This window comes from Sycon ciliatum, chromosome 4 (genome assembly GCF_964019385.1).
Source record: "Sycon ciliatum chromosome 4, ocSycCili1.1, whole genome shotgun sequence".
In the NCBI taxonomy this organism is placed as follows: Eukaryota; Metazoa; Porifera; class Calcarea; order Leucosolenida; family Sycettidae; genus Sycon; species Sycon ciliatum.
This window is the reverse complement of record NC_088646.1, coordinates 34,074,928-34,084,752: the sequence shown is the minus strand read 5'-3', so window position 1 is coordinate 34,084,752 and position 9,825 is coordinate 34,074,928. Positions and strand designations below refer to the sequence as shown.

General features: G+C 47.2%; 2 protein-coding genes across 3 annotated transcripts in view; both read right to left on the bottom strand.

Moving 5' to 3' along the window:
- LOC135815806 (E3 UFM1-protein ligase 1 homolog) overlaps window positions 1-74 on the bottom strand; it is a 10,869-nt gene extending 10,795 nt beyond the window's left edge. The window contains exon 1 of the mRNA XM_065329148.1: window positions 1-74. This exon is cut by the window's left edge and continues 332 nt beyond it. The gene's annotated coding sequence lies outside the window, so the exon portion shown is untranslated.
- Window positions 75-3,550: 3,476 nt separating this feature from the next.
- On the bottom strand, window positions 3,551-9,494 carry LOC135815804 (lysine-specific demethylase 2B-like). Of its 2 annotated transcripts, XM_065329145.1 has the most exons (4): window positions 7,846-7,976; window positions 6,470-6,623; window positions 4,935-5,050; window positions 3,551-4,603 (listed from the first exon to the last, which is right to left on the bottom strand). In XM_065329145.1, the coding sequence occupies exons 1-4, from the start codon at window positions 7,954-7,956 to the stop codon at window positions 4,070-4,072; spliced, it is 915 nt and encodes a 304-aa protein (XP_065185217.1). In that variant the 5' UTR covers window positions 7,957-7,976; the 3' UTR covers window positions 3,551-4,069. The 2 variants fall into 2 exon arrangements, with proteins under 2 accessions (XP_065185217.1, XP_065185218.1); XM_065329146.1 differs by lacking the exons at window positions 6,470-6,623; window positions 7,846-7,976 and adding an exon at window positions 9,288-9,494.
- Between the last annotated feature and the right edge of the window lie 331 nt (window positions 9,495-9,825).

Here is a 9,825-nt window from a genome sequence, read left to right as displayed (position 1 = left end):
AAAGGTTTTCTTCTGAAGAGAAACCCATAAAGTGCTCGATTGATGCCAAAGTTAGTTGTTGCAGTTTACACACAAAAAATTGTACAGATTTGATTGTGATTGCAAGTACAACAGCAAGAGGTAAAAAAATCGTCCAATGAATGAAAAAAAAAAATGGCTGTATTGTTTTCGCTATTAGTTAGTTTTCTTTGTTATGATTTCTTTCTTTGTTATGATTTCTTTTTTTCTTTTTCTTTTTTACCAGGCGTGGGCCATCCCCTGAATTCATAGGTGCCAAACATTCTTTTTTCTTTAGTTTTCTTTGTTAATATGATTTCTTTTTTTCTTTTTCTTTTTCTTTTTACCAGGCGTGGGCCATCCCCTGAATTCATAGGTGCCAGACATTCTTTTTTTTTCTTTCTTTTTTCTTTTTACCAGGCGTGGGCCATCCCCTGAATTCATAGGTGCCAACTCGGAAAAAACAAAAAAAAAAAAAAAAAAAAAAAAAAAAAAAAAAAAAAAAAATGAATGACGTAACACGGAGTCATGAATGCGTCATGAACATGACATGTACCGTAAAGTACCGTTGATCCGCCCCCTCTCTAATTCCCGCCCCCTGTCGATTTTCTCCTTGTGAAGCGACTTCGCCGTATACAACGAAATACGATGTTGAACCGACGCATGCACTGCTGTACACAATACTTGCCAATCCAGGATCAAAATGTGCACAATTAATTTTAGCACTTTGAGTCTGATCCTCTACGTTGTTGTACATCGTACTGCACTTGACAGCCTTGATCTAATTCCCGCCCCCTGCCGAAAACCCAGCTGGGAAGCGACATGGCGTGGGGGCGGATCAACGGTACTTTACGGTACATGTACGCGAATGACTGTTGGGACATTCTTCCAAAACATGACGTCACAGAATTCGTAAAAAAAAGACAACTTTTGTCGCAAGCGGCTAGCCTGTCGCAAGCGCGAGAGACAAGCGCTCGAGCTGCGAAGCGCGACACACGAGCGCGACCCAAACTGTGTCACGTGTGTGTCGAATCTGACCGTCATATCGCCTTCGATTATTTATTTTCGTTCTACTCGACAATTCCAAAAATCAGTGCCATTGGCTTTAGCTTTGCCCTTGAACTTGAAATCTCGGGCCTTATTCCTTCTTGGGGACTGGTGTTGGATATTGAACGGGCGGAGTGACCGCCGGGATGATGGATGAAGGAGATGATGGCCTAATCTTGGCTGCGCGCATTCTCATTTTCGCGTGGCCTGCCACTAGTGTTTGATTCACAAAGGGTGTCACAGGCATAGCTGGAGGAAGAAAGGTGATGTGAACTTCAGAAGTTCTGCCATCGCAGCACTGTATAGAGGGCCATTAGAGGCTGTGTAGGCTGTATGTTTGATTTAGTTTGATTTAGCTCAGTGCTGAGCTTGCACCGCACCACAGGTAGCGTATTGAGTATTATTTACATTATCCATATAACTTGAACCGCTGAAAAACCTTTACTGGCGCTGCCCCGTCGTAAAAGTAAGAAATTAAAACTGGCTCATTGTACCCCCAAATGTGAACTGATCCACCTAAATCGCAAATGACGTGACCCGAACGCAGCAGTAGCACGAGGGTGCACTTGTGGTGTGTCGCAGGGCTCTGTACTAGGACCCATGCTGTTCTCCATATACACCAGAGATATCCCCTTGGAATCTGCGCCGGCATCATCGCTGCAGTTTGCGGATAACATCGCCCTGACATGTGCAAGACGGACAGCGCAAGAGGTGTCTGATGCGCTCAGCTTGGCGGTTACCTCCCTCTCAAGTTGGCTGGACACTCGTGGTCTTGTATTAAATGCAAAGAAGAGTAATGTATTGGTTTTTACCAGCAGCAGTGGGCAGCAGCCGGACGTGGGTGTACGCTGTCGAAATGATGTGCTTCCGCACACCACCAGCGCGAAATACCTCGGCGTCTTAATCGATGAACGAATGACCTGGCAACCGCAAGTTGACCGGTGCATCTCACGCACTGCTAGGAAGATCGGTAGTCTGTGGCGGGCGCGACGCTGCCTCACTCTAGCTAGTCGAAGCAAGTACTTCCTATCTGTCATCATGCCGGATTTGATATATGGATCGTCAGCATATGGCTCCGGCTTGACCCACAACCAGCTAAACCGCTTGCAGGTGGCCCAAAACCGCGCAGCAAGGGCGGTGTTCGGACGACCACGATTTACCAGGGCCAGTGATCTCTTGGAGAGGCTCTCTGTTTATCGCATGGACGAGGTATATCGCCAGAAACTGCTCGTGCTGGTATGGCGGTGCGTTCATAACCGTGCCAGTCCTGCTCTGCAGGCACTGTTTGTTCGCAACTGCGGAGCAACTCGCCTTCAGCACAGTCTGGGCCTACAACAACCAATAGCCAGAAGCCGAGCAGGCCAATGTAGACCGGCATCTCGCGGTTGCCTGTTATGGAACCATATACCTGACACGGTGCGAGCTATGGGCAACATCCCAGCATTCCGCCAAGCTGCCATTCCCTACACGTAAGTCGTTGTAGACTGCTACACAGTTGGCCATACCATGGTATTCAGTACCCACGAACTTTGCAAAGCCGATAATGTGATAATGTACCGTGGTGCATGCACCGGTGGTACCACCACTTCGTAGACTGCCTCCCGTTCATTTCTGTGCTCCTGTCTTTATTCTCGTCAGCTGTGTACTTCAGCAGTTCAATTCTGTGCTCCAGTCCTCTTTATTCTCGTGAGTTGTGTACTCGTTTTGCTGTTTGTCTGGTTTATTTGAATTCGCACAGTAAATGTGTACTTCAGTTATTCTCTCCTCCCTCTTCTGAGTTTGACTCTCCGCTGGCCTTCTCTCCTCCCATCCCCTTACATCGTATTGGGCCTCCGCACACACTACATTGTCACATAGCACAACTCAACCATTCGCTACCCTGTTATTGAGCACTCCTGCTCGTTTGGTCTCGCAAATCCAAATAAAATCAATCAATCAATCAGGTTCCTACCTGTGGATGCAGCTGGGGACGCTGGTCCGCAGGCCATGGTCGTTGATGAACTCCCATGTTGGATATCCGATGGAAGTAACTATGTGTACTAGCAAAGTTACACTGCCACTGATACCATGTACTAGTGATGGTGTTACCCTATGATGTGCTGTGATCCTGTGCCCTCCCGACCTCGTGCTACTGGTGCGTTCGGGTCCCGTCATTCCCGATTTAGGTGGATCAGTTCACATTTGGGGGGACAATGGGCCAGTTTTAATTTCTTACTTTTACGACGGGGCAGCGCCAGTAAAGGTTTTTCAGAACCGCTCACAAAGAGATTTTTATATGGATAATTTCAGTTTTTTTTCCGTTCCCTCCCCACCCCAACCCCGAAGGTAAACATGATGAACACGCGCGCGATGTGCTGTATGTAGGCATGAGACTGCGATAACACACTGATACATACCAGCCCTCCCCACCTCGCTTACCCCGCACACAGATACACAAACACGTGGATGCACACGGTACACGCACACATACGCACATGCACACGACACAAACAGGAAATTCTTCATGTAAAATGCCATGCAAAGCAGTGGCCACCGTACTTTTAAAAGGAAGTCAGTTGTGGAACAAAATAATTCAACTACAACGTGTAGACAAGCTGACGGCCAAAGCACAACATAGCAAACATGACATTTGCCTAAGGATTGCAGTTTGCAGACCACGCCATGGAAGCAGCGAATACAGAATGTAAATCATACAAAGTGACAAGCAAAGAAGTGGCCGCCATACACCAGAAACTTGCAGAAAGTCACATATCCAACAGATGGAAAAGTGAACAGCAATCTGGTACAGCCCACACAAGACAAAGCTGACCTGATACTTGTCCCAGGATCGCAAGTGGCAGATCCTTTTCAATGCATAACATGCAGGTGTACGTTACACGCATGGACAAAATCTGACCGTGTCGCCAGCATACAATGTCATCACATATATACCCACAAGTTACACACATGCACAGTAGAAGCACAATGAAAGCAATGGAAAAGTACGATGTGGTTGCTGAAGCATCTTCGCACTTCAAATTCAGACTTAAATGTGGTCGTCACGAGATGATATACCTGCAAGATACAAGATAGAAATGGCGGCGGCCGCGGCGATTGCAGCCTTGCGACGCCGCATTCTGGGACTAGGGGAGGACGGTCTGTCGGAAACGTGCGCTTTCTCAACGCGTGTGGACTTTGCCGGGGTGGCGTCGGCAACAGGTGGCTCTGGTGTTGCAACGCTCTCGGTCTCACACTTCGCATCACTCGGCTCGGTAGCATCAGCAGTAGTTGTAGCAGTGTGGGAAGTATCGCTCTCTTCTTTCTCCTTGCCGCTAGTACTTGTGTCCATGGCAGTGTCAATGGTGGTGTCCATTGCAATGTCGATGGTGTTGTCCACAGTATCTATGGCGTCCATGACGATGGTGTCCATGACGATGGTGCCAGTGGGTGTGATGGTGGTACTGTCATCAGGCTTGTACCCGTGAAACTGTTCCAGGTAGTAACGCAGAGAGTGCGCGTACTTGTCTAGTGCGTACCACATGAGCTGCGTGAAGAAGGGAAAGCGGAACTTCTGCGGAACCTGCATGATAAGACACGAAGGGAGTCATAGTGGAACAAAGTGAAGTATACGGAGATGGAGAGAGAGAGAGAGAGATGGAGAGAGAGAGAGATGGAGAGAGAGAGAGAGAGAGAGAGAGAGAGAGAGACAGAGAGACAGAGAGAGAGACAGAGAGAGGCAGAGACAGAGACACATACACACACAGTTCCACGGCAACATCGATGAACGACGTAGGAACATAACAAAACAGAAACCTTCATGCACAACTCCAAGCCTTGGAAAGCTCACACAAGGCATTGCCGTGGTAGAGTTGTAGAAGATATCACAGACATGCCCACCACAGCTCACGTACCTTAGTAGTTTCTTCAATGTCCGCCACGGCAAGCTGACCGCTTATGTTGAAACTGTGCAGAAAGTTTCCACCAAACACTAGCGAATCCACAGGAGTGTGAACTGCATGAATCCAGCCTGTCAACGAACAAACATACACACACCAGTGTTGCCACATCACTTTGGCCAAATATCAGTAGGATGAAAAAATAAAATGCATCATCTGGGGGCTTTTTGCCCCAAGACCCCCATCATAGTAACCCCAGTATACACATGCACACAAAGCGCACTGTTAAAGGGGAAGTATACCCTAAAATCACATTTTCACCAGTTGTAGTCTTCGGGGTGCTGAGTCGAATGGTCTTGGTCCGAGGAAGCTGAGACGCTCTCTTCCTCCTTATGTTGTAGTCTTTTAGACGCTGAGTCATGGTTGAACAAGCTGTCACGTGCTCCCGCGTACACCAGTCACCTGGTCATCGTGCCTGCAGGGTACAACTTACTAGCCTGTTTGACCTTTTTTTGGTGCAGTCCTGTCACTCGAATTGAACTCGAGTTGAACCTTGGTGTGAAAGTTGTCGCCTGCTGGCGCGGTGACCAGGTGAGTTGGGCACCCTGGAGCACGTGACCGCTTGTTCAACCATGTTCGATTGGGAATAAAGGAGGAACGCTGCATCGCAGCCTTTTTCGGACCAAAACTAGTCGACTCAGCGTCCAAACGACTACAACACATGGGCCAATCGCGGTCATCCGTGCTTTTATAAGAACGACATGGCGCCTTTAGTGACATTTTGCATACAAATCCCCATCTAGTAGGGCGCAGTCACCCAGTTTCGGTGGAAGTGCGCGAGTTCGATTGGGAAAAAAGAAGGAAGGGAGCGTCGCAGCTTCCTCGGACCAAGACCATTCGACTCAGCACCCCGAAGACTACAACTGGTGAAAATTTGATTTTAGGGTATACTTCCCCTTTAAAAAAGCACGGGTCTGCGTGAAACTCAGATTGAGCTATCAGATTTTCCCCCGAGACAGAATAATGATTTCACTTAGCACCATAGGAGAGAGCAATGAAAACAAACACGATGACCAGTAAGAGCAAAAATCTGGAACATGACTTCTATTATGTTCTAATTTAGTTCTAAACGAAGCATAACGTCAGAACGGGACATTTTCATGTCTGTTGTCGGCAGGAAAAGGTCAATTGTCGGCGGGTCGTGAAATGCCTCCAAAATCAGCAGGCTACTGACATGTCGGCAGGTGTGGCAACAAAGACACAGACACACACACACACACACACACACACACAACCACACACACACACATACACACGCGCGTACACATGCACACACGTACACACACACAAACACACAAACATACATGCACACACACACACACACGCATTACACCTTCAAGCAGCCGAGCCCGTTGGCAACAGACCCAACACAATCAGGCATAAAGGCACCAACCAACCGAACTAGCTGGCACATACATACACACACTTACACACACTTACACACACACACACACATACATACATACACACACTTACACAATTTCACTCACCAGTAGGAATGACAAAAGTCCAGCCTGGTTTCAATTCGACGCGGGCACACTTCTCGACCATGTCACCCAGGAATATATCCTGCTGTTTACCCGACAACACCCACTGCTCATAGATCTGAAGATTGATTGGGGTCGGTGGAATCAGCCAGAAAACCTGCAGTGCACAACAAACACACGCACACACACGCACACACACACACACACACACACACACACACACACGACCGCATTGTAAGCAGGACAGTTAGTCACACCTTTTCACACTGAACCTCAACGGTAAAGAAGGGTTAGAGCACCGCTGCCCTCAAGTGAAGGCGCCTGGCTCGAGTCCTGGTGGCGCCAGTCAATTTTTTCTTCAGACGTTTCCCGTTTGCATCTTTCCCTCAACCAATGAACAGGTAAGGAGTCGTCTGTATTTTTCGAAAAATTAAAAAATCCGTCCTCGGGCAAAAAGGGGTAGGGTTGTCAAGAGTGCTGGCTGAATTAATTTTTTTGATTATTCGTACCTTTTTTTCTTTCTTTTTTTTGCTCCAGGCCGAGACTTTCATACACTTGTTGCACTGACTGTGTAGTGTACTGTAGACCAGGGAGTCGTAAAATACCGGTATTTACGACTCCCTGGTGTAGACGTAGTGTAGGATCGATTGTCGCAAACACCAGTATCTACTATACATGACTTTTCAGACTTTTCATGTAGTTGTAGGACGTGCATGGCCGTCGGTAGACCTACTACTCACTGTACTTAGCTACTAGTACTTGACATACAATGTAGGTGCAGTCAGAAAACATGGGGTCAGGAGTTATTATTTTCGAGCTGGGCATCGGTAAAATCAAAAACTTAACGGAAAAAATGGGGGTGGGTGGGTGGGTCAGAGACAATTTTGCACGAGGACGGATTTTTTAATTTTTCGTAAATTACGGAAGACCCCTAAAGAAGGTGGTGTGACTTACAATCGAGCGTGACTTCTTCCTACGTAATATGTGAATGTACTGTATTGAAACAACTTGGCTCAGACCTGTTGCAACTTATCATCAAGTGCGACTTCTAATCAGTGAAATGCTGTACACTTAAGCCAATGCCAGCTTTCTTCTTCTCATTCCACTTCCTTCTCAGGTTCTGCTACAAGACACATTCGTGATTAAAAGGAGCTTGTCAGTCAGAAGGATGGACAGAGAGGTAAATATACATACAAGTACGGATGGATGATGGGTAGAGAAACAGACAGACAGACAGACAGATAAACAGACAGACAGACAGACATACAGACAGACAGACAGATGTATGTCTGTATCTACACCCATCGTCCATCTATATACTGTGTGTGTGTGACACAAAAACAGACAGGCGTGCAGACAAACAGACAGGGAATCCTGACCTTTCCACCCTTGAGAATATGATACCAGACGGATGTGCCACCAAAGTCGATACGGAAATCTGTGTAGCAGCCACCGACGCTCATCAGGCAGTACCTGTGACAGCACGGCATCACCACAAGCAACAGCAGGAGACCAGCAAGAACAACAGCAGCTCCATCAGTAAGCCAGCAACAGCAACAGCACAAGTAACAGTAGTAGACCAGCAACAGCAACAGCCAAACAATCAGTAAGCCAACAACAACAGTAGACCAGCAACAGCAGCGCCAGCACAACCGGCACCAGCATCTGCTGTACACTGCCTCCCCATCGCCTCTTTCTGCGCTTTCATGCTCACACCTGCCTGTTGCCTGCCACCCTCCCGGCACTTCTACTGTCGCGCTGTGGCCCGCACCAGCTGTTCTCCCCATACCTTACACCAGATTTAGCGCTAAATTTGTTTATGCTTCTGGCCCTATGTATTTATAAGCATACTGACTCACTGTCGGGTAGACCCGAGTATCAGTTGTCTGATGTTTGCCTAACGGCATGAACTCAAGAGTTACAACCAACCTGAACGTCCTCCGCTGAGTCTGCTATGATTTGAAAACTCCGTATGGCGGAACCCAGATGCGCATGCAGTTTACGTAAGACTTTCCGTAGATCGACTACATTTTTTAACTACCGTTATTACGTTATGCGGAACATCTCTAACAAAGTACAGTGAGTGCAGGGAAATACTTCGACAACTGCAGACAGTCAGTTATAGGCGATTCACACGACAGCCACTTGCACGTTTTACGGCGAGTGATTTACGAGAAAATTGACTGTGTAGATTCACATGGCTGCACTCAACAGCGGGCACGTTTGAATTTTTGAATGATTCACCCACCAGTTGCCATGAGTATTTCAAATTTTCAAAACACGCGTACAATAATTATCATGGTGAAAAGAGCCGCGTAAAAAATCAAGTCTTGTTTTGCGCTTTTTGGTGTAAATATAGTTTACTGCTTGCCGCAGAGGGGCTGAGGGCTAGACCCACAGGACACTTCTGATCATAACTCACTAGACCTAGTCTTTCTTAAACTTGCATTCAGTTTCGGCGGGGACAATACCCCCGCCCCGACACACGACCAACACAATCTTTTTACTGTCTTTGACACCATCACAATATCTATGCAAACACAGCCTAACGGACGAAGTCAAACAAGCCGTGACCTGATGTTGACACAGCCTGGACAGTATGGAGCTTGCATGTCGAGTCTGCAGTTGAGGAATTCATACCTCGAAAGTTGAAGCGAAATAACATGAACAATAAACTGTGGTATATTCGGGAAAATCAATAAATTACAAAAATGTCACGTTCGGAAATTTTATTGGGTGGTCATCCCGTTTGACTGTGCGAAGTAAAATTAAAACAACCAAATGGTTGGGTTGATCTGCACTGTGCAACCGATTCTCTCACCTTTCTTCCTCCAGCTATGCCTGTGACACCCTTTGTGAATCTGCGAAACACTAGTGGCAGGCCACGCGAAAATGAGAATGCGCGCAGCCAAGTTTAGGCCATCATCTCCTTCATCCATCATCCCGGCGGTAACTCCGCCCGTTCAATATCCAACACCAGTCCCCAGGAAAGAATAAGGCACGAGATTTCAAGTTCAAGGGCAAAGCTAAAGCCTGATTTTTGGAATTGTCGAGTAGAACGAAAATAAATAATCGAAGGCGATCAGATTCGACACACACGTGACACAGTTTGGGTCGCGCTCGTGTGTCGCGCTTCGCAGCTCGAGCGCGCCCAAGATGAGTCTCGCGAGCGCGACAGGCTAGCCGCTTGCGACAAAAGTTGTCTTTTTTTTACGAATTATGTGACGTCATGTTTTGGAAGAATGTCCCAACAGTCATTCGCGTACATGTACATGACATAACGGACTCACAGTCTCACACGTCACCGTGCATGCAATCATGCATGCATGACTCACGATATCGACTGTGTGCAGTGTAAA

Excerpts from the sequence above, each read along its gene's own strand:
- LOC135815804 (XM_065329145.1), bottom strand. The coding sequence starts at position 7,956 with ATGCCGTGCTGTCACAGGTACTGCCTGATGAGCGTCGGTGGCTGCTAC. Across the intron at positions 5,051-6,469 it reads GACTTTTGTCATTCCTACTG|GCTGGATTCATGCAGTTCAC; the intron begins GTGAGTGAAATT and ends GTTCGTTGACAG. Across the intron at positions 4,604-4,934 it reads ACATTGAAGAAACTACTAAG|GTTCCGCAGAAGTTCCGCTT; the intron begins GTACGTGAGCTG and ends CTTATCATGCAG.